General features: G+C 35.7%; 1 protein-coding gene across 10 annotated transcripts in view; it reads left to right on the forward strand.

Moving 5' to 3' along the window:
* The window catches only part of LOC108739418 (zinc finger homeobox protein 3), a 339092-nt gene that overhangs the window by 244118 nt on the left and 69394 nt on the right, over positions 1–25580 (forward strand). For 9 of the 10 annotated variants that reach the window (XM_018473313.2, XM_018473315.2, XM_018473312.2 and 6 more), the window contains one exon: positions 3256–6499. In XM_018473313.2, coding sequence (XP_018328815.1) covers positions 3256–6499 — 3244 coding nt within the window. Of the gene's footprint in view, positions 1–3255; positions 6500–18638; positions 19013–25580 lie in introns of those variants that run through there. The other variant, XM_018473320.1, reaches the window with a different exon arrangement.

The raw sequence follows: 25580 nt of genomic DNA on the forward strand, positions 1-25580 counted from the left end.
ATACTTAGTGTAAAAGTTACGGCTTTTTTATTTCAAAAAAATTATTTTATTGTTTCTATATTTAGGAACGGTGACTCATTCGATAATAAACTTAAAAATTAATATCGTAAAAACATATTATTAAATAACATTCTTAATTATTAATTTTATTATTATTGCGTGCGGCAAATAGTCTGAAAATCCTGATAGAATTAAAATTACTAAAAGCCAGTAAATGATGATTACTGTTTTTTTACTCAACACGACAGTACAGATCTTGAGTGCTTTTTTAATACAGATTAAAAAAATATATAAATAATATTTGAAAGTTCTCATCGTCATAAGGTTGTCAGTCCTAAGACTGGTTGGACACGCATCTCCACTCTTTCCTATCCTGAGCTAAACTTCACATTTCCCTAAAACGAGAACAGCCCACATCCTTAACTATTTGCGAACAGTAATCTAATCTAGGTCTACTTCTACCCCTCCTAACTCCCGCTTCTGCCTCTAATATGTCTCTGACTAGACCTTCATGCCTGAGAAGGTGTCCTATCAACCTATCGCGGCTATTTCTTATTGACTTCCATAAAATCCTCTGTTTTACTCTTTCTAACACCTCTTCATTCCCAACCTTCTCTATTCACGGTATCCTCATCATTCGCCTGTAACACCACATTTCGAACGTTTGTAACTTTTTCTTTTCCGTCGCGCCCATCGTCCATGTTTCGCACCCGTACAGCGCCGCGCTCCAAACATACACCTTTAACAATATTTTTCGAATTTCTAATTAACCGATCACGAGCATAGAAATGACTTCTTTTTATATTGCTTTATATCCCTACTACTCCTACCTTCCTGGCTTATCTCACTTCATAGATACCTAAAATCAGTCACTTTTTCTAAATTTTCGTCTCCTGTCTTTATATTTGAACGTTCTGTAAGTTGTAAAATAAAAAATTGGCCATGTTCCCTTTCGCAAAAATGAAATTTGTTCATTTAAATAATAATGTCGATTTTAAAATAAACGAGTTGTCAGTGTAATTAAAACGAGGAGTAATTAGTTAGAGCATTAATACTGTAGCTGATTGAAAACGACCATTGCTTGTTTCAATTATCATTTTCTCGTATTCGCCAGATGCGAAATGAGCCTGAGCGTTTTTAATGTTATTTACGAGAGGATTCAATGACATTGCTCCGCTTCGATCGTTTATGTAAACTGTTTTCTTCGAGCAATAATTATTCTTTTTACGGTCTGTTTATATGCCAGACCGTTGCACCGACTCCGATGAGGTGTTACTTGCAGTGCAATATAACTAGACAATACAATAACACAGCCAGTCCTACTTCGGATAGAGGTGCAGTCGCGTTAATTACTCTACGATATCTAATTCGCTTTAGTCATTAACTGGCGCGAGAAAATATTATTTCTTACTTTTCTTTCGAGCCGCAATTCAAGACTTTCATTTCGTACACGTGACATCGTTTAAGGTTTTTGCAACGAAAAGGTAAGTTTTTTAGTATCATTGTTAGTTCTGGGGAATTTATTGAACAGCAGCGCTAATGGAGTATTCCGAGTCTTGTATGATTAGATATGTCGCCCTTCTTGCTTGGTAGTGTAGAATTTTTTGACAATAAGACAATATACTGTCCAGTGTTCGAAGTAATTTACAATTCGTTGATCACCTATCAAACAAATGGAAATTTTCAAACAATTGTTTGAGTGTTTAATATAAATTTATTTTTCTAATTATTACAAATATAGGGTTGTTCGGAAAGTCATTTCGTTTTTTCTCGACAGAGGATTTAATTGTATTCTTTTGCACCCAACTTCACATTTAAGCCGTATAATTTTTATATGCTTTGAGAGCTCATATAGGAAGGCTTGTGTGTGAAAAATTCCAATTAATTCTACGCAGTAGTTTTTGGTTGGTGCCCTTTTAAATATGGAGAGCGATAAGCAGCATTTTCGACATATCTTACTGTTTTACTACAGAAAGGGTAAAAATGCTGTTCAAGCCAGAAAGAAATTGACTGATGTGTATGGAGAAGGTGTGTTGACAGTACGCCAGTGCCAGAACTGGTTCGCTAAATTTCGATCCGGCAATTTTGATGTCGAAGATGCACCACGTTCGGGAAGGCCGGTTGAAGCTGATAAAGACGCGATAAAGGCATTAGTTGATGTGAACCGGCGAATAACAACACGTGAGATCGGATTGAGGTTAAATTTATCAAATTCAACAGTTTATGACCACTTGAAAGGCCTGGGATTATCCTCGAAGCTCGATGTATGGGTTCCCCATGTTCTCACAGAGAGAAATCTGTGTCGCCGCATTGACGTCTGCGATTCGCTTCTCAAACGTCACGAAAATGATCCGTTTTTGAAGCGCATCATTACTGGGGACGAAAAATGGGTTGTATACAACAACGTCAAACGCAAGAGGTCATGGAGCAAAAAAGATGAACCGGCTCAAACCATTTCCAAAGCCGATATTCACCAAAAAAAGGTGATGCTGTCTGTTTGGTGGGATTTTAAAGGAATCGTTTTTTTTTTGAGCTTTTACCGGATAACACAACGATTAATTCGGAAGTCTACTGTCATCAGCTGGACAAACTGAATGATGCACTTCAACAGAAAAGGTCAGAACTAATCAACAGGAAAGGTGTAGTGTTTCACCAAGACAACGCGAGACCTCACACAAGTTTGGTCACTCGCCAAAAGCTTTTACAGCTTGAATGGGACACAATGCTACACCCACCATATTCTCCAGACCTGGCACCATCGGATTATTATTTGTTCCGGTCACTCCAAAATTTTTTAGACGGTAAAACCTTCACCTCAAATGAGGAGGTCAAAAACCTCCTCGATCAGTTTTTTGCCAGCAAAGACCAAAAATTTTATGAGCGTGAAATTGTGCTACTACCAGAAAGATGGCAAAAGGTGTTGGACCAGAACGGTCAATATATAATTTAATAAAGTATTTGTTTATTATACGAAAACTGTCTTTCATTTCCACAAAAAGAAAAAACGAAATGACTTTCCGAACAACCCTATAGTTCTGTCGTAAATGCACAGGTATTGTATTATTTAAACGATGCTATTAAATAATTTAATAAAAATAAAAAAATTAAATTAAATAGTATTAAATGGTTAAATTGTAATTAGTGTTACAATTTCGCAGGAAAATAATTTATAAGTAGAATGGAAACAGTAAATAACTTTTTTTTGTAGTGTACTCTGTTTAGTATGAAATGGTACAAATTGAAAATTCTTGACAGGCTGTTAGCGCGGCTGCAAACCAAAAGCGTGCGAGAACCCGAATAACCGACGAACAACTGAAAATTCTTCGCTCTCATTTCGACATAAACAATTCGCCATCCGAAGAACAAATCCAAGAAATGGCCATACAAAGTGGCCTGCCACCGAAGGTCATCAAACATTGGTTTCGAAATACGTTATTCAAAGAACGTCAACGTAACAAAGATAGTCCATACAATTTCAACAATCCACCCTCAACAACTTTGAATCTGGAAGAGTATGAGAAGACTGGGGAAGCCAAGGTTATGCCCCTCAATAGCTCTGGCAGTAGCACAGACGATGGTGGAAAACAGGACAACTTGCAACAGCCCACTCAAATAAAAATGGAAGTCAAAGAAGAACCGGCAGAAGATATTCATAAATACATGGATGAGAAACTTCATCACAGCAACGAATACGAAGATAAAACGCACATTTTTAATCTCCCTCCTCACAGTCAAAGCCCAATTTCATACGTCACTACCTCAGACCCACAAAATTACACACAAACGTCGAATTCCCAAAACAGTTTCAATTTGACATCTGTAATCGCATCACAATTTTCTGATGTAATAACCACCACGTCTGCCCCATTAAGTATTACTCCCAACACTAGTACATCTACAAGTCCAATGTTACCGCCTACGAAAATGAATCAGTCGAATTTCTCGACTCCTAATAGTTTTCAAAATATCCTTCCACTTTCCGGAAATCGCTGCCTCAGTCCAAACAGAGGGGATTATAATCCTGGCGGCAGTGTATGTAGTGCAGGAAGTTCCACGGGAAAAAGAGCGAATCGAACCCGATTCACCGATTACCAGATCAAAGTACTCCAGGAATTTTTCGAAAACAATGCTTATCCAAAAGACGACGACTTGGAGTATTTGTCGAAACTTTTAAATTTGAGTCCAAGAGTAATCGTCGTGTGGTTTCAAAATGCCCGTCAAAAGGCCAGAAAAGTATACGAAAATCAACCAGCGATTGAACCCTCTCCTGGCATAACAACAGACGAAGCTGGTGCAAACCGCTTTCAAAGAACACCAGGACTAAATTACCAGTGCAAAAAATGCCTTTTAGTGTTCCAAAGATATTACGAACTTATAAGACACCAGAAGACCCACTGTTTTAAGGAGGAAGACGCCAAAAGATCTGCTCAAGCTCAAGCGGCGGCTGCTCAAATTGCTGCAGTTTTGAGTTCCGAGGACTCAAACTCTAGCACAATTGTAGAACAGTCTCAACAACAACAACAACAACAGCAGCCGCAGCAGCAGCAACAACAACAGCAGCAGCAACAACCACCACCACCACCCCAGCAGCAGCAACACAACCAACAACAATCTTCTCTTCCAATGACATCACAATCCCAGAACAATCCTCACAGTCCAATGCAAACTACAAACATCCCTATTACTCCGAATAACTCTGGATCAAACTTTCCTACATCACCAACGTCAACACCACAGCCGCCTGATTGCAAAGAAGGCTCGTTTCAGTGCGACAAATGCAATTTAGTTTTTCCAAGATTCGACCTGTGGAGGGAACATCAAATCGTACATATTATGAATCCGAATCTGTTTCCCAGTTATCCTCCCGATTCGCCTTTCGGCATACTTCAACAACATGCGCAACTTCAGCAACTCAATGCGGCAAATATAAACGATTTGAACAATACGGCATCCGCTCTTCAACATCCCATTATGAACATGATCAACAGCGTGGTCGGACAAAAGAGGAAGTTTGATGAAGATTCCGAAAGCGACGTATCCGATCAACCTAAAGACAAGAGATTGAGGACGACAATTCTACCTGAACAACTCGATTACTTATATCAGAAATACCAAATCGAAAGCAATCCGTCGAGGAAAATGCTGGAAAACATCGCCAGAGAGGTCGGTTTGAAAAAACGTGTCGTGCAAGTGTGGTTTCAAAATACGCGGGCACGCGAACGCAAGGGCCAATTTCGCGCTCACGCGCAAGTAATAAACAAACGCTGCCCGTTTTGTCCGGCCCTGTTCAAAGTGAAATCTGCCCTAGAATCTCATTTGACCGCGAAACATTCTGATCAGTGCGCGCGCGGGGAAATAAACATTGACGCAATACCGGACGAGGAAGTCAGTTTAGAGTCGTCGCCGAACTTTAACCCGAACGTTGATACGAAGAGCCAGCAATCCCAAAATGCCGCCATCATGCCACAGTTGTTTCCGCCGCTTAATTCCGACATCGAAAATTCGATTAAGAAGTACTACGAGGAAAGCATGAAACGGTACATCAGCGAGCTTCAAGCACATGCCACAGCGTCCACCAATGGTGATCGGAGCGAAGTCAAAACGGGCAAAGAAGAAACAGGCGAAACACCGTTAGATCTTTCGAAACCGGTGGATCTATCCAGGCCCATGAAAGTCAACATGGATCACGAACGTAGCATGTGCGATCCAGGCCCATTAACCGATCTCAGTGAGCGGTCGTTGTGCGACGAAAGAAGCGACTCAATGTCGGAAACAACTGAATTTTTCGACGACGAAAGCAACCCCACGTCACCAGCCAGCAGTACTCAAAGCAACCAGCAGCAACGTCAACACCAAAACAATTCTGCTAGTAAAAGATTTCGAACACAAATGTCTTCGCTCCAGGTCAAAGTGATGAAGTCCTTGTTCTCCGACTACAAAACCCCAACCATGGCAGAGTGCGAAATGCTGGGTCGCGAAATCGGTCTCCCAAAACGCGTAGTACAAGTTTGGTTTCAAAACGCCCGCGCGAAAGAGAAAAAGAACAAGTTGGCATTGCAAAAGGTGCTCGGTGGTTCCGACGTGGACACGACCAAAACGCCGGAAGAATGCAGAGTATGTTCGTTTAAATATTCGCACAAATTTTCCATCCAAGACCACATCTTCACCAAAGGTCATATCGCGAACGTGCGTTTACACCTGGAGAACACGAGCAAAGACGGTTCCGGTAGCGATGGCGAGTTTACCGTGCCGCCGATTCCGGGAGTTTCCGGGAACGTTCCCGCCGATTCCACGACCAATGTCGCGCCATCGTCGCAAAACGTGAACAACAATTCGCATATGCAACTTCTTCAAATGGCCAGTATGCAAATGGCGGCTGCGTCGAAAGGGGAAAAGGACAGCCAAGAATCTCTGTTTCAACAGCTCTATTCCTTGGGGAGCAATAACTCCTACAGCATGCAAAACCAACTCCTGCAGACTTCCCTGTTCGGCACTAATGGTAAGTTTTGAGAGATTCTATTATTTGTAGGTGTATTAGTATCCGATTTACGCAATGTTATTTATTCATGGGAAATCATCTTAGCTCATGATTACGATTATGATACATTGCGTGCTTCGGATTATGTATGTGTTCCTGTAGATGAATTGCTTCTTTCCAATTTATGTGCATCAGTACATAGCTGAGTAACGTGGATATAGTTAAATAGCACGTGCTACCTGATGTAGATATCCGATTTGATTCATAATTATAGGTTCTGAAAGCTGCAAATCAAAAGGATTATAAAGTAACATTATGATAATGCTAAGTGCATGGTTTTGTCAATGAGTTTATGAACGTATAAAAAATTAAAAAATTAAGGTTTTTTTATAAATTATAATTGGAAATAAGGACTTTTGACTTAGAACTACATATCAAAGATACAGTTAGGATGAATTAAAATAAATATAATTAGATATTAACTGAATTTTTGGGAGATAAGCAAAACTACATGGGATTACTGTGTCCCGTGACTTTACTTGTGATTATTAAGCTTAATTCTGGACAAAGTTATTGATTAACAATTCGAAAGATGCTCAGTAGTGAAGTACAACTATTTTTATGTTGTAAACTGAGATGGTCGCGAACAGTGGTAGTGTCCCGAGATCGAACGGCGATAAGCCAGCGATACGATTCCACAGATGCTGGAACGCATTTGTTTTGCTCTTTTCTTGCAGACTGCAATAACGAAAAGAGGTAATACTGGTTTTACGCAAACAAAAAGGGATGTGACGAGTCTAGGCGTGGTTTTAAGATTCATTCCCGTACAATAAGACAGATAAGTACGCTGTTGTTACTATAGCTACCGGAATTCGCGAATCCATTGGCTAACGAGCTATAGACGCGGTTTGTGTACGATTAAAAATACACGGCTTTATGTAAGCACATACGTACATGTACATATGTAGCTACATAAATTATTTATTTGTCTCCAGGATAAGGATATATCGAATTACACCAGTATTCCGAATGTTTTTGTATTTTATGTTTGTTCCCGTTCTAACAGCTATTGAGAGCTGCTGGCTGGTGACCATTGAAATTTAATTAAAAAATTGCAAGATATGCGCACGCATTAACTTCAACAAGTAATATTTTTCGGTTAAATTGATATTAAAAAACATGCTCTTGAAAAATCCTCTACAAATACTGTATACAAAATAAACTAAATTATCACCATCATAAGGTCGTCAGTTTTAAGACTGGTTGGACACGCACCTCAACTTTTTCCTATCCTTAGCTAATCTGCGCATTTCCCTAAAACTAGAACAACCCACATCCTTAACTATTTGTGAACGGTAATCTAAAGTAGGTCTACCTCTACTCTTCTTAACTCCTTTGCTTCTAATAAGTCTTTAACTTACCCTTCATACCTCAGAAGGTATCCTACCTCGTCTATTTCTTATTGACTTCCATAGAGTCCTTTGTTCTCCTATTTTTTTTTTTAAGATCTTTCCATTTCTAATTTTCTCTATCCACGGTATCCTCATCATTCGCGTGTAACACCACATTTCGAACACTTTTAACCTTTTCTTTTCCGCTACTCCGTGGGTCAATGGTCAATCCAAACATACACCTTTAACAATCTTTTTCGGATTTTATGTTTTATATCTCTACTGCTCCTTTCATCCTGACTTATCTAACTTCTTAGATTATTTCTAATTTTTCTTCTCCTATCTTTATATTCGTTCTTCACCTACTTTTCTTCCCTTGCATACTAGTTTTTTTGTTTTACTTTTACTTATTCTCATACAATAATGAATAAACTAAATTCACCAAAAATTGCAAGTTACCATGATTCTTACCACTGTATTTATCCTCTCTTAACAAAGTTACATCCACGGGCATATTCAGCTTTTGGTCACTGTAAGTAAATTATTAAACACGTATCACTTAAAAGCCAAAATGTAAGTAACAAACCGAAAAATGCTAAACCTTGTTATATCTATAATACCTGTCTATTACAATAGTTCTTATCAGATCAAAAATATTGGTATTTTTGTGTACCAAGAGAGTACACGATATATTGTCCAAATGGAGTTATTCACAGAAGTTTCAAACGGCTATTAGAAAGGTTTTTTTTTTTTAAATTGTAAGCTGTTATGAGAGTTTGGTTATAACCGCCTCTTCCTATCGTAAAGTCATAAACTTAACCGTTATTAAGGGCTGGATCAGGACCATCTGCTTTTGTTGTACTGATTATGAAGGAACCGCGGTTTTCGCTGTTAAATACTAGACTTGATAGATTTTAAGAAGAATAAAAGTATTTGTGTTATTACATACCGAAATAGTAGTGTTTGGTACATGTTGCATGGTACGTGGTGCAATTACCTATTTTCATTAGTTCAGGGGGAGAAGACAGCATGACTATAAATAAATACCATTGAAATCATAGAGAAATAACAACATCATATACATATCAATGTGTAAGGATAATAATTTGTGCCATCACCTCTCAAAATCCTACTTTCTGGAATTAAGTAAGGTTAAGTTAGGTTATTATTATGTTATGCTGATAGGGATTAAATATAAATATTTGGTCGTTGTGGGGTCATACAAGAAAGGATGTAATACTTGATGTAGCTAAACAGTCGCCGACGGAATCAGCGGGTTATGTTTACGTAACCCAAATAATAAGTGCTATCAATTGTCGATAACGGTACCATCCGGACATGTCTTTGACAATTTTTTTTATAAAGCGGGTAAGGGTTTAAGAAATGGTACCTACGCTATTCGCTATGTGCAAAAGTGAGTGTGGCGCTGTCTGTGGCCAATTTTCAAACTTCTCAGTGAGAAAAATACGTTTAAGCTAAAAAATTAAATACATTTAAAATAAAATAGTTTTGTTGGAAAAATATCATAATATTTAAACTAGNATGTAAAAATACTCTGAATTTCGAATAATCGCTTACAAAATTACGATGTTTACTTAAGGCCTTAAATAAAGTATTTTTGCGTACTTTATGTGTTTTGTAAAATATAACGTATGCACAGTCGAAATAGAGTACAATACTTTATAATAAAGTACGGATGGCAACCCTAATCGTGGTCCCTTCAACTTAAACATACTTCGCCTAATAAAAAATCGAATATGAATATCAAATGAAAATGTTATGATTTTGTCTCGTCGGTCATTTAATAATTTTCCTGTGGAAGACAGTTTTGAATTAGGTTTGAAATATCTACATATACCTATAACAGAATATAAGCGATATAATTATGGGTCTCTCTACAAACCATAAATATGTTTTCTGTTAGCCACTTTTTATCCCTCACACTGTCTACCATGATATTATTGTTGCACCCTCCCTTCGGAAACAACATCGTCTTTTTAACATTTTTGAAATAAAAGATTCGTAGATGTCAGTTTCGTTTTTTTATTCAAAACCGTCTGCAACAGTAAGTACAAGTAGTAAACAATTTTTCCGTCATATCGGGAGAGTGAGACAATACGGTCCATTAGAAATAAAGTTATCCATGTTTCTCTTCTCTACACGTGTGCAATGTCGTCTGTGGCGCGGTTATATCTTGGCTTACCTACTTTAATAAAACAAAACACTGGTTTTGGGGGAAACTTAAATCGTACTCGGAAAAAGCGGGAAAAATATTTGAGAATCGAAACTTTTGATTGATACACACTTGTATGTTTGTACGGAGTCCTCGGTGCGCGAGTCCGATTTTTTGCATTTTCCTTTGGTTTCTCCCGATTCCACTTACGTCCATATGCACATCTACATACCAACATGTGTATATTTTGTGCTGTGCCGCGCTTAAAAAAAAGAGGTGCGGACGTAGAAAGGAATTAACGCCGTGGCTTTAACAAGCCCATTGTATTTAGCAATCGCTCTGAATCTTAAATTATTGTCGTTATAAATAATACGGAATAAATTTTAATTAACCATGCAAGGCTAAGCAGTATCTGCGAGGCAATTTATTAGTAGCATCGGCGAAATGAAGGTCACATTTGGAGGAGCTCTCTCTCTCGTTCATCCCATATTATATTCTTCCCCGTCACATACAGTATGTCACACCGATTTTTCTACAGGTGTCAATGAAGATAGAGAAATAATTACACGATAAATTTCATAGTGAGCTTATGAAACTTTAATCTTTATCAACAGTGTAAGGATCACGTTTGTGTAGATTGTGACTAAGAACTTATAAACGGGCGGATACAAAAATAATTTCAGGGGGGAGGGCAATGTTACAGCGAATGGTATTTCCAAATTATTTGTGCATTTTTGTTTTACAAGTTAAAAAAATACCAGTATGAAGTATGTTGCCACTAGATATTGTGCTTTATATATTGCCTCTAGTGTCCGACCGAAACTGGTTTTTACGACCGAAACCGAAACCGAGTTTCGGCAACGGTCTCAGTTTCGGCCGAAAGCGAAACCGAAACTTCCTTATAAGGATCATGTTTTGAGAGAAAAATAAAGAAAACGTTAGTATAATCAGTCAGTTTTATTTTTTTATCTTTAAATCACATAGCTCTGCAGTCTTTGACATTTTCACTTATTGATAATCAAATCAAAATCAACATAACAACCCCTCATTTAAGGAAATACTTTANATTACTAATACTGGTTAATATGCAATATTAATGTGAAAATTCATTTTCGATCTTCCATCCACTACAAACTTCCTCATGTTTTTCATCATTAACTTGAGGAAGTTTATAGTGGATAGAAAATCTAAAATGAATTTTCACATTACTATTTTAATCTATTTCATTCACATTTGCTTTGTTTTAACTCCCTAGGTACTAAATACTATTGTCAAAATGCCGTAACTGTCATGAGATTCATTTTCGTTTTCCGTTGTCTTTGCCGTGATGTTCTTATTCTTTTATCTTCACTCGTCTTTCGGTTGGATTTAAATTCGGCCGGTGCTGTTTGATATTTGCGGCCCCGTTGGAAAAAGACCATTAATTTTTGGAAAGGGCCTTGTCTTCGGCCCTGGTTCGTAGCCCGTTGATTTTCATCATTAAAGTCGATAGTTTCTCGGACGCGTTATTGATGAGTGACAGTTGCAGCGGCGAGATGGACGTTCGACGATCCAGGCTCTAAATCTTCCTTCGTTTTGTTGCGTTCTTGTTCGCGCGCGCGTGTGTGTGTAGTCGACGATTCTTTATTTTTTATCGTTTTGTCTTTACGAAAAAGTCCGGTCCGATTCAAACCGATTTAGCTATCTGATTTCACCTACCGAAAATATTAAATTTTATTTTTCGTTTCGAGACGCCTCGTCGAATGCCTTTCGACCGGAGACTACTTTTTCTTACTTTTTTAAAGTTAAATATACCTGTTTAATTTATTCTATTGTTCAGGTCACAGGCGCTCCCTTACAAGAAAATCGTCGTTAGAGAAAAAGCTACGTAAAAATGGCACTCGGTCCTAATGTATCTACAAAAATCGAGCTTGTTTTCAAAATAATTGTGATTTAAACTTAATACCCAAAGTCATTTTAATAAAAGAAATACTGGTTAGATCATGACAATTTCAATAAGGCATAAATTATTTAGAGACGAGCGTTTATGCACACATCTAGAACTAACTATTGAAAACTAATATTTTAAAGTCAAATCATACATAAAGAACATTAAAAATGCTGATCTCGAAAATTGTTGAATAATGATTCAATGAAAATTTATTTATTTAAAGTTTCTCCTAATAAATTTTATTTCCAAACCGTACTTATATCTCAAGAACTATATTATAGAATTCATGAAATTCTCTTTGTAAACAAACCTACAGAGAATTTAATTCTCTACCGAATTCCCTAGTCAAAATTCAACGATGTTTGATATACATGTATATGAATAATTTTTTTATCGTATTGTGTTTACGGTGCCAAAATTTGGTGTCATTCAAAGAATGATATTTTGTTTTGCTGTGTACACTCTAACGTCCCTATTTGATATATTTCGGAGTAGATTTTTGAGGTAGAGATAATTCAGAATGACATTAACCTGGGCCTTTTTATCTCGTAAAACCATTTTACAGCTTTGGACACAAATTTAGAATCAATAGAAAAACAGCTGCATCAATATTTTCCATGCATACAGTATGAATGCCTTAAGGTTCATGTCATTCTGAACCACCTATAATTTATGCCTTTTAGAAAATGAATTCGGTGGCGTCGTGTCCACCACATTAATAAAATGTATTATTTATGATCCTTAATTAACTTTGGTTTAAGTGTTGTAGCTTTTTATTTTCTGAATTCCTGATACTGTTTTTTTGGAAAATGTTAATTTTTTTGACGTGACTACGTCCTATAATTCAATGGAACCGGCTCCACGCACGAAAAAACATGACTCATGCGGCGTTACCTCGCTCTGAGGCGTTCCATTTAAGGCTTGAAGTGCAAGCGAGAGGGCGGAACGAGCGACAAAGAGGCACAATCGGCTTCCGCGTTCGGCAGCGTTCGACATCTGTCGCTCTCCTACTTGAGTAAGCGATGCGTCCGCGTGGACAGCTGCTATACAATAATACATTTCCATTTAGCTCCTTCTCTATATCCATACAAAATATCTATCAAACAAATAAAATTAAAATTTTGTTTTGAAAAATGAAACCATTCCATCAGTATTTTCTTATGACGTTGTCACGTTCAACTATCGTCAGTAAACCGAATTTACAGATAACCTATTTTTTTTTGGATTCCGCCCTGTATATTTTCAATTTTATGTATTTACGAAAAGTTTTGATTTAATGACCGACAGTAAAATTGTTATTTCAAATATTATGAAGTCTTGATAGTTGAAATGTGCACGTACGCATACAAAGGTGTACGTATTGTTACAATTATTTCTTTGCAAATTGCCCGCGTCGATGCATAGTCGGACACAGCATTCTTTGTTGTCGCTTTATAAGCCGTGCATGCAAATACACATTTCATAAACCTTTTCCTGTGCATTGTTCTAAAGTATCTTTAATTGCCGATAATTAAACACATACAAAACAAACTTTTTACAGTACGTGATTTCGAGTTGACGGAGCAATTTGACTTTAAGGCTGTTTCGTATGAAACTGTTTATTAATAGCGGTTAACGTTTCATGAAAAATATACTCTTAATAATAAGTACATATAATAATAGGTAATGAACGACGTTGAAATAGTTTTAATTGTTTTTCGGATAATAGTAAACGCTTTCGAATGCACTTCGCGATACATTTGTTTTTGTTTCTTATTACGACTAACGTAGAAAGACGAATGTGTTCCAGGAAACGTATAAAACGTTAAAGGATAATTATATTTACTAACAATTGATACTATCATTAGTTTACACGTAGTCTTTATTGACCATTTTCACCTGGCGAGGACCTAAAATTCTTCCCTGCTGTAATGCTGAGATTAAGGACTTTAGGTCCTAAAAGGATGCTACTCACAGCGAAACGTTAGTTAAGCAATTCTAGACCACAATCATTAGAACTGAGTATCGAACGCTAAATCATTACATAAGAAGACGGTCTAGATACGACCAAGGAGGTCCACATGACTGACTTCCCAGTGGAAGGAATAAAAATACCATATATTCTATTTATCATTATTTTCCTGATCTTCTCAGTTTGCACTGGTAACTTTGAGCAAGTGAAGACGGACTAATGCCAAAGAACCTCACTCACATCTTTTGGGATATAGAAACCAATTTTCTGTTCTTAAAATTTAGGGAGCTAACGGTTCTTCTTACCCTGAAATATGATCAGTGAGTATTAAAAACTCCGCTTGTTATTTAACCTGTTATGTTTTCTGAAAAGGGGGATATGTCAGTACTATTAAGAAATATACGCACTATTCCGCATGTATCATGGATTACGGATTTCTGTAGACTTATGTACGTAAACTTATGCTGTTTCAACTCGGCTAGGCTAGCGTGTAATGTTTTAGGTATAACACCTATTGATGATATTATTATTGGAATAATTCGAACTGTGTTCTGATTCCACATGTCTTTTATTTCATCTGCTAAAGGCATATATTTTTGAATTTTCTCAATATGTTTTTGTTTAAGATTTTCAGTGTTTGGTACAGCAACATCTATTAGGTAGATCGTTTTAGTTTCTTTGATGGTCAGTGTGATATCAGGTCTGTTATGATTAACTGTTTTATCTGTAATTACGTCTCTATCCCAATAAAGCTTGGCTAAGTGGGTTTCTAATACATTTTGTGGTTTGTATTTGTACTAGGGCTTTCTATGTATTACTCGTATTTGGTCAGATAATCTTTGTTGACCTATAAAATTAAGTTCGGGTCATTATTTTTATTATTATCTTATTATTGTTATGTATTCGTGTATTTTTCTTTTCACATTTCCTATACAAATGTTTCAATAATAATAATAATACTGCCTATTACTCGAAAGGCGTTTAGATTCTGCATTATACGATTTATAAATGGTAAAATTCAGCTACTTTGCCTTTTTTTTTTTAGTTTTTTTATTTTCAACAAAACATGACCCTGCCGATTTTGCTGAAAACCTAATCAGTTTTAAATTGCGTGATTATGCGTCAAATGCAGTTATCCCAGGCCGATACGCTTTTGTTCTCTGGGTCCAGGTCCGGACCGCGGAAATCATGATAATTGATCACTAATATGGTTAATTCGTGGAGTCGTCATTTTCAATTGAATGTTTTAGCTGATTTGTATGTTTCAATGACCGACATTTTTGAAGTGCTTTGCTGCCCTCAAGAATGAAATACTATGCATAAGAGTGAGTGTTACGCACGATATATTTAGGTTAGGTTATGGTGTAAAAGGTTTTCCAAAATGGCATACTCTGCATATATGTCTCAGGGATTAGAATTCAGGATAATAGACAACGTTAATTATTCGTCAAAATTTAGACGGTTTGACTTAGTGGTATAACAATTTTTAAACAGTAAATACGGCACCGTCCAATTAATATCTAATAATAAATATGTAGATAAAATGCAGATGGTCATTGACTTTATTTATTACTTTACTGAGACGTCAGTATGGCTAGTACCTAATAAGTACATTAAAAAAATTTGACACGTTTTATTGGGTTCTTAATCCATTTTATACATTTAGCAAATGTCATATCGGCCGGTACAGTAACGAGTCCGTCCACATAAAATTGACAATAAAATTACGGACGTACCACAGGATCGCATTACGCGAAGAATTTATTATATCATCAGGAGAGAGAGAGAGAGAGGGAGAGAGACTGTGAGATATAGAAATAGAGACAAAAAAATGAAGAAGAGTGTCATAATCATTTAAGGTATGCATTACTAATAGGGTTGTCATAAGAAATAAATTTTTAACACTAAATTGCTCTTACCGTCCGTGATGGTTCACGTTTGGGTACATTAACAGTAGGTAATTAATAATAATTAGGATTTTATGGTTGTTCTTTAGGCTTGAGATCCACCATTATATATGCAAAAGAAATTTGTCATGTGCGTACATAATTAAGAAGTAAGAGCGTTGTGAAATGCGGAGAAATCAATAATTAATTAGGGAAAACACAATTAATCAACTACTTAAATAAATACCGAATAGGAAAGAATAAATAATTAATGACAATGAATTATGGATTTTAAACAGTTAAAATACAGAATAAAGCTACGATATCTATATTTTAATAGAAGTAGTTTGTAATTGAAATGTCAATTAGAAATAATTACGTTCTACAATCTATTTGATGTAAGGAATTAAATTAAGTTGTTCGTTAATTATACCATAATGGAAAATCAATAGTAAAATAAAAAAGTGAAAAACAAACGAGAAACTGGCATCTTTAGTGGTTCTACTCAGCAACGAAAGTTGTTAACGCAGATATTAGCCGTAGTTGTAGACGAAACGTCTGGAGCTATTTGGACCACGGACGTGAAAGCTTACGTTCTTGTAGCTATAATTATTTTGATTTTATACTGGAGATTCTGTTAATTGTTTTGGTAGGACTGCCGCTTGACGCGATGATACGATGAAAAATAATGAAAATTTGAGTATTGTCTTGTTAATTCTACCTGTTATTCATGTAAATGTAATATTATTCCTGTAAATGTGATATTGATTTCTTTAAGTCTTACTTCAAAAAAATCGTCATGTCCACTTTGAAAGCATCACAATTTAGATGGAAACAATAATGGTCATTTTTTATTGATACAGGAAAAACCGTCGATCTGTTAGCAACTACCTTCTGTGTACATTTAAGTATACAAACCACGGATTTCAGTAGGTTACACATAATTTTTAGCGTTTATTTGCAATATGTTTTTATTTAGCTATTTTTAAGACTAATATTTCACCTGTACAGCATTTCTCTATCTTTTACGGTTTTTCTTATAGTGTTTAAAAAACTTACAAAATTTGATTTTTTTGGCGTAATTATAAAAATCATAAATAGTGAAAAAATCATGATGTACCCATGAGATGAGAGGCATTTTCTATTATCTTCCCCTAGACGGCACAACAACATTATCGCGGGTGCGAATTACTTCGTCTTTCAGATCTTTTTTCACCTATGTTTCCTGGCCTGTAATGCTCAAGATGTTGAATAAAAGTTCTTGAGAAGATCAGTTTCTCTCTTGTTCATTTTGATATACTCGTAGATATCTTATTTGGACTTCTTGCTCATGATGTCTTGATTTTCAACAGCCCTAGGACTTGGTTTAGCCAATAACAAGTAATTATTGATATTATTGTTTTTTAATCGTTAAATAGCAATGGATTTTTGCTTAGAATCGGTTGCTACATCGTTTCATGGACCGTCCCTTTAGGAGTACATACATACATGTAAAAATAGTTATGTGTTTATATATATATGTATGTGTTTGAGAGTCGGTTCACAGGGAGAAAGAGGAGCAAGCATTAATTGGCAGAATATAGGTGTATATAAGGGGGGCGGTGCCCGTCTAGACTTGCGCAAGCTACGCCAACCCCGCGGCCCGGGGGCGGTGAGAGCTTCTTCGACTTAAAGCAAAACACTGCGCCTTGCTGATTACGAATTTAATACATAAGCTGACGCTGTTCGCTAAAATCGATACTTAATTCTCTGTAGACAATATAAAAATTGTGCCCCGCATCTCGACGCTCGTCGTCGCGACGGCGGCGGAGAGGCGACCCCCCGTTGCCGCACCACCACCGCCACCACCACCTACCACCCACCTTCTCCTTGCTTGCCGACCGAATCGCAATCCTGGGAGTTGATAAATTTCCGTTGCCATGGTACCGAAATTAATGGAATCTACATTGCCTTTTACGATAAATCAGCTATTCCGAAACGCGAATTTTAATGAGAAAATTTATTTTGTATTCTCGAAATGGTGGGTCTCTTTCTTTTTTTACATTTAGAGGTCTTTTCTTGCACGTTTCTTCGCTTATTCGAAATCGATTTACGACATACGTACATCTACGTTACATATATGTATGTCTCCAGCTTTATTCGAACTCTCAACTCCTTGCTCTAACTTTTTAAGTTTTTCTCGATATCCTTATTCCATAGAGTCCTGCAACTTTCGTGGGTTTATCGGATTTATAAAAATTCACTTTTGTTCCACTTCTAAGACTTACCTTTTCCTAATAATAATTAAAAAGAAAAAGGAACTAATTTAGAACTAATATAAAATACAGTTTCTTTTAATAGTAACAATTATTTTTTCTTGCTCGACATTGGTACGTAAAATTCGTGGAATATTAAGAAACATGTATTTTATTTTCCTTGATGGCGTAAATATATATATTTACATGCATTGAGGTGCTGGTTTGGCCATAAAAGTTATTTCTTTGAAAATAAAACGTTTCTGCCCTGTTCTCGAACTTATTTATGGAATTTCATACCCATAGTCAGTTCCAAAATTATTTACATTCTGTATCACGTTTTACACTGAAAAGATACAGAAATATACATGTGGCTGGCGAGTAGCTGCAAAATTACATGCAACCCCTTAAAGGAAAAATTATTATTACTTTCGATAAGTCCATTTTTTAAGTTTTGTTTTGGAAGGTATTTGTATTCTTGGGTTCGTTTAGTTTTTATTATTTTTTTTAGTTTAAGTTATGTTTTTCTTTTTTAACTTTATTTGGCTGTTTTTTTTTTTTTTAGTTATTTATTCGAAATTTTCTTTTTAAATAGGTAGCTGATACGGGCAAGAAAATGGTACCTCGTATCTCGAACGGTCAGTCTTAATGTCAGTAAGGAAAACATTATAAGTTTCGGTGTCCGGGTTTGGCAAAGAAATGGCTTTTATAAGGTCAGTACCCATCATGGACTTTTATATGGGACATATCACATTTTGGCTATGCGATCCACACTGTCGTCATCCTTGTAGGGTGCCGTTATCTGTCATATGGTTGTACTGTACGTTGACTGAGACGAAAATTGTCGCAATTTACGTCTAATTATCTCGATACATTTTAAACACAAGTGCACTTACGTTACGTGAGAGAAACTGTAGTTATGTAACATATTTATTTTTCTGTTGTTTTTGTTTTGTAATATAATTTAAATGTGGACAATAAATCCATGTTCTCTTTTATTTTATTTTTTCGACTTTTTTTTGTATAGATAGACACTTACATATTTAACCATTTTATTTTATTGTTTGACGTTTTATTAATTTCTTTGTTTATTATTTTGTAGTTTTTCATTCTCTTTTAGTTATGTTTAGGCTTATTATTATAATATTTTACAAAAACAGAAGTGGTTATTAAGTTGTTCAATTGTGATCTTTAGTAAGTACGAGGGTGGATTGATAAGTTTCCGGCCTGACCAAGAAAAACAAGGTTTTTAAAAATTTTTTTTTTTATTTCTCAACATAATCTCCTCCAAGGCTGATACATTTCTCATAGCGGTGTTCCAGTCTATTAATGCCATCTCTATAGACTGATTCGTCAAGCTCCTCAAAATAACCATTTACAGCTTCGATTACTTCTTCATTGTCCGCAAATCTCTTACCGCCAAGCCATTTTTTGAGATTAGGGAACAGAAAATAGTCACTCGGGGCTAGGTCTGGAGAGTAAGGAGGGTGCGGCATCAATTCAAACTTTAGATCGTTGATTTTAGCCGTCGCAACGATTGACGTGTGCGCTGGTGCGTTATCGTGATGAAACAAGATTTTTTTCTTCGCCAGATGAGGTCGTTTAATTTTCACCTCGTGGCTCAAACGTTGCAATAAGTCTGCGTAGTATTGACCAGTGATAGTATTACCCTTTGCAAGGTAATCAATGTATATAATACCTCTTGCATCCCAAAAAACAGTAGCCATAACCTTGTTCGCCGAAAAAATTGTTTTTGCCTTCTTTGGAGTTGGTTCCCCTGGTCCAATCCACTGTTTAGACTGTTCTTTGGTTTCAGGAGTGTAGTGGTGGACCCACGTTTCGTCAACGGTTACGAATCGACGCAAAAATTCGCTTGGATTACGCTTATACAATGACAAATTTGCGGTAGAAATGTTTTTTCGAATCAATTTTTGGTCGACTGTTAGCAAACGCGGCACCCATCTTGCACAGAGCTTTTCCATATGCAAATGTTGGTGCAAAATATGTTGCACACGTTCATATGACATCTTACAGGTCTCAGCTATCTCACGCACTTTCAATCTGCGGTCTCCCAGCACTATTTGATGAATTTTTTCGATCATATCTGGAGTTGTGACCTCAACGGGGCGTCCTGAGCGAGGCCCATCAGAGGTGCTCACACGACCCTTTTTAAACTCGGAAACCCACTGCTTAACGGTTGAATATGACGGGGAGGATGTCCCCAGTGTTGAGTCCATCTCTTTTTTAATTTCCTTCGGCGTTAACCCCTTCAAATAAAAGTATTTGATGACAGCACGATTTTCCTGCTTTTCCATTTTTACGAAAACCACAGAGGCGTCTTGTTCAGCGTGCTGTCAAACCTACACTAGCAAGGAGATCGGGCTGAAACTATAGCTACAAGCTATCCAAGGATGGTACTATAGAATGTCACCTCAAGGTAGGCCTAGTGGCGTCATCTCTTGGTTAGGCCGGAAACTTATCAATCCACCCTCGTAGATGCTATTCAACTCAGGTATGAAATTCAGAAAAAGAATTTTTGAAAGAAACGCTCCAATAATGTGTAGTGATCCAGTGATTGACCTATTGTATAACTGGCCAGATACAACAAAAAAAAACAGGTAAGGAAGGGCATACTTTTATTATTAATTTGTTTTTTCGGAGTTATCCGGGCAAACATAAAATAACACAACATTAAAGCGGTAGAAATTATTATTAGCTAATTATTCCGCTGGTAATTTCTTTGTATCATCTTAAATAACATTGGAATTTGGTTATAATGACAAGTCTGATGTAACGTTAGCGTTTAACAGTTCGCAAAAACTTTTAAACCAACGCTAAAAATCTTGGTGATACTTAACCACAGGCGTAAGTATAACGTCAATTTTTGTTTCTACAAATCCTAGAAACAGTCGTATTATTGTCCGTATTCGTCCGTCGCCAAAATTAATAGCTGTTCATTCCCAATTGCCTTTGTTAGTATCTGTTGCAATTACCATATTGATAAAACAAAATTGTATGAAAATAAATAAAAGTAAAACAAAAATTCTGGTATGCAATGGAAGAAAAAGTATAGAAAGAGTGGATATAAAGATAGGAGACAAAATATTAGAAAAAGTAGTTGATTTAGGTATCTAGGAAGTCAGATAAGTCAGGACGGAAGGAGTAGTAGGGATATAAAGCAGAGGAGTAACTTTTATACCCGCGAATGGTTAATTTAGAAATGGGAAAAAAAAGATTGTGGAGTGCGGCGCTGTACAGGTGCGAAACATGGACGATGACCGCGGAGAGAAAGAAAAGGTTAGAAGCGTTCGAAATGTAGTGTTATCAGCGAATGGTGAGGATACCGTGGATAGAGAAGATTAGAAATAAAGAGAAATTAGAAAGAATAGGAAAACTAAGGACTCTGAAAGTTAATAAAGAATAGGCAAGATAGGTTAGTAGGACACTTTCTCAGGCATGAAGGTCTAGTCAGAGACATATTAGAGGCAGAAAGAGGAGTTAAAAGGAGTAGAGGTAGAGCAAGATTAGATTACTGTTCGCAAATAGTTAAGGATGTGGGATGTTCTAGTTGTAGGGAAATGCGAAGATTAGCTCAGATTAGGAAGGAGTGAAGATGCGTGTCCAACTAGTCTTAGGACTGACGACCTTATGATGATAACAATATATAACGAATACTGCATCAGTATATGTGTTCCCGAAATTGTTCAGCAGTTTAGCTCGTCTTGGAAGTTTCGTACAGGATAAATTTCAATTAATAGGGACACTCGGTTATTACGTCAAAGTATCGTCAATCCCCAGAGTGACGCTATAAGCCAGTTGTACTGTATTTACTTTTTTACGTTTTACATTTACGTACTGACATTAAATAATACAGTTTATTTTCAATAGAAGTCCCATTATCCTTGTATTTTATACCTCCCATGGTCACTGTAAAGAAGCCGTTAGTTGAAGAAAGATGTTTCCCTTATAAACTTGTATTATTTTACTGATGACATTTGTATTAAATGATCTAATCGTTTTCTTCAAAGATAGCAATTTTCGTAAATAATAAGAATCCTTTTTAGTTCTAAATGTCAGAAACTTTTTATACATGCACTTGGAAAAAGTAAGAGACAACATTTCCGAGAATAGCTCGCAAGAAAATGGTATAAGTAATGTTGTTGTTTTTTTTTTTTCTTCAATGCAGTTAGTTCTGTAGACGATTATGTTTTGATGGTTTACGTAACGTTCGAAACGTTGTCGCCGTTGTCGGCTATTGAGTGAGACGTACGATTCCTCATGTAGCCAAGTCGAAAGAGGTCCGTATTAGGGCGCACGTTGAATTTTTTCCAGTAGTTGCCATAAACACCGGAGCGCCTTAAATGATATCGTTAGGAGCGTGATAACGACTTCGGCATGATCAAATGTCCATATAACAACGCATAACTTTCCTTAGCTATGCGAGATCGCAGTTGCCGGGGCGTTTGGCATTCCGGCCTCGCAGTCTGGGACAGTTTATTGCCGACAGTGGTACAGCCGGACTACAGGCTACAAGTCAGTGTTCTATCTGTTTATGTATGTAGTACTTTCTGATCAGAATGCACCTACGAACGACCAACTAACTAAAATATGCACTTGTTTATATCGAACGAACGAACCGGCACATACGACAAACTGCATTTCGAGTACATGTAAATGAATAAATACAGGCGTTTCTTCTTATAACTGTTATCAAACCACAATTTTTTTAATTAAAGGTGAAGCACTGTCTGAACCACAAGAAACAATTCAATACAATTATCAATTGTCCCTAAGGAATACATGAGAAGGATTTCAATGATACATTCTAAGGATTTGTTATGAAAAATAAAATGGGAAATATCAAATTTGTCAAAATTTACCGTCAAGCAACAAAAGTGATAAATCTTTAATAAAAGAAAAACAATTTGGATATCCTTGTTATCGAAATATATTCTTGTTTTTTGTCTAGTTTATTTAAACATAAATTATATTTGCATGTTTGTTTTTAACAAACTAAAACAAAAGAAAACGCAATATGCCTTCATTATGCAGCTCCAAGTCGTATAGAAATACCAATATGAACATGACATTCTTAATTTATAGTTTAAATTGAAAATTAAAAACAAAAGAATAATACGTTATTCTAGTGACCGCTCAGTAAAATAAATAAACTTTCTCCTTTCTGTTTCTTTCTGAACATACTTTTCCATCATTACCCCGTAGGTATTAATTCAGTTACTTTTTTATTTTAAATTTCTTTCAATAGGGGTCATCCCATTGCCCTTCTCGCTTATCATTCCTTCACATTGTTTCATTGTTTTATATTCTATACAACCTCCCGGCTCATGCGTCAGTTTTATCCTCCTTGTCGCAGATTCTAATGTTTTTTTCTTCCGCTTTCATCTAATATTTTCGTCAATTCACTTCTACATTCCTAACTTTAAAAAGTATATTACACATTTCTTTGATGATTGGATATAATGTTCGATTCTCAACTCGCTACTATATAGGTAATGTACATAAAGTTATTATGGTATGGCAATTGTCCTTACTTTATACTCTGTAGGAGCAACTCCTTTATGTTTTGATTGGAGTAAAAAAGACTGCATACATAATTAAGAAAAAGATTCGATCATAAATTATAGATTTTTCGATGATGATCAGCCACTTGGCCGAAACAGTTGTAGAGTATTATCAGTAAATTTTTCTGATTACTTTTATTTATTATAAACTAGTCCTAACTTACGTTCTTCGTTTGACGTAAGTCGACGTTTACTAAATAATCATTAGATAATTCCCTTGTTTCAGCCAGATTTAGTTCTTGGTGTTCATCCAATAATCCCGTAAGAAAAAGCATTTTCAGTTTATTTCGAATTTTCCCATTTTCAGAATAACTTCTAATTTTTCTTCCGTTGATCCGTTTAATTTTTATTCATACAAATAAACTAATTATTAGATACTGATATTTATCGACAAGGGAATACAGAGAAGTAACTTACAACATTTAATTGCTCAGTATTGAGTTTTATAGCGAAATACAGCTACGTAAATGTGTTTTAAGAAAACGGTTTTATTTAAAATTGTAATAGATAACTAAACTGTTTCTCTAATTTATATTTTTACCAAGGTTTATGAAAAACAAATATCGAAATTATACACTTTACACTGCCTTGCTTCCCATTAGTGAATGTAGGTACCCGTCCTGAATAACAAATTTCTCACAGTTTAAATCGATTTACGTAAAAAGGTTTCCTTAAGCCCTTTGTAATGATTACTTCTTGTAAAGGACAATCTCGTTAAGTTTTAAGGAAAGCGTTGTGACCTGCATGATAAATAATCAAAAACAAACCGTCTAAAATTTGCCGTTTTTTTTAAAGCATTTCAAATAAAAGGAATATAATAATTTGTGAAAATATATATTGAAAATGTTGATACCAGTTTTTGTATAAATATGATTATTCTTAAAATAAACGTAATGATGAGCAAAGTTGATATTGGGCTCGATTTTGCTCAAATACTTCTAGTCTTGGTTTTGCTCATTTCATCTGATACTTACGCTTTTTTTAATTATTTTTTCAAGCACCAATTTTAAAGAAAATAATGTCGATAGTTGTGAATGTTATGAAAACTCGCGAACTTAGTCGGTTTCTATATTTCAACCATGTGTTGTCTATACATAGGAACAAAGAACACGTACTCTGATCCCTTGTAGATCCCTTTTCTCAAACAGTGGTAAAGTTTCTTTTGTTTATATTTAGTGTTAAAATCTAATAAAGCAAACTGAAAATTTCAAATAGCAAAAATGTCTTGTTCCAAAAAGTGAATACATTAAAATAAAAATTTTTCGTTTAATCTTGTATATTTGGTCTTGGATTTGCATATTCGGTCATGCTTTTGGTTTTTGTTTTGCATATTCGATCTTGGTTTTAGTCTTGGTCTTGTTTGTTCGGTCTTGCTCTTAGTCTTACTAGTATAAAGACAGTCTTAGTCCTGCGAAAATGCAGGTCTCAGACTAATTTTGCTCATCACTGAATGAATGTGTTTCATATTTGTATGACTACAAGTGCGTAGGGATTCTGCATCTCATATGAAGCGTTTTTAAGTAAATTTCCAAGTAGTATAATGAATATAAAATGATTAAGTAAAGTAAATTTTACTGGCGGTCTCAAACGTAACGTGGAATATTGATAACGTTATAACAGAATTAGTTTTATTGCACTCATTTAATAGTGGGATGTTGTTGACCTCGAGTACCTTTGGTTTATATCATATTTGATTAATTATTTAATTTTTTCCATATTTAATGATTGAGCTTTAAGCAGCTCGAGAGCAATTTTCTGTTACTAATCAATTTTATTAAAATTTAGTGTGAAATTTGAAATCACACATAACATGTTTTCTTATTTAATTACAAATAATTTAATAACGCTTTATTTTACGGGTCATTAATGATTGAGCTTTTAATGAGGAACCGTTTGAGAACAGAAAATTCGCGAAAACTCAAAGTGGTATTTCTAGCTTTCCTACAGTTATAAGT

The sequence above is a fragment of the Agrilus planipennis genome, unplaced genomic scaffold (genome assembly GCF_000699045.2).
Source record: "Agrilus planipennis isolate EAB-ADULT unplaced genomic scaffold, Apla_2.0 scaffold169, whole genome shotgun sequence".
In the NCBI taxonomy this organism is placed as follows: domain Eukaryota; kingdom Metazoa; phylum Arthropoda; class Insecta; order Coleoptera; family Buprestidae; genus Agrilus; species Agrilus planipennis.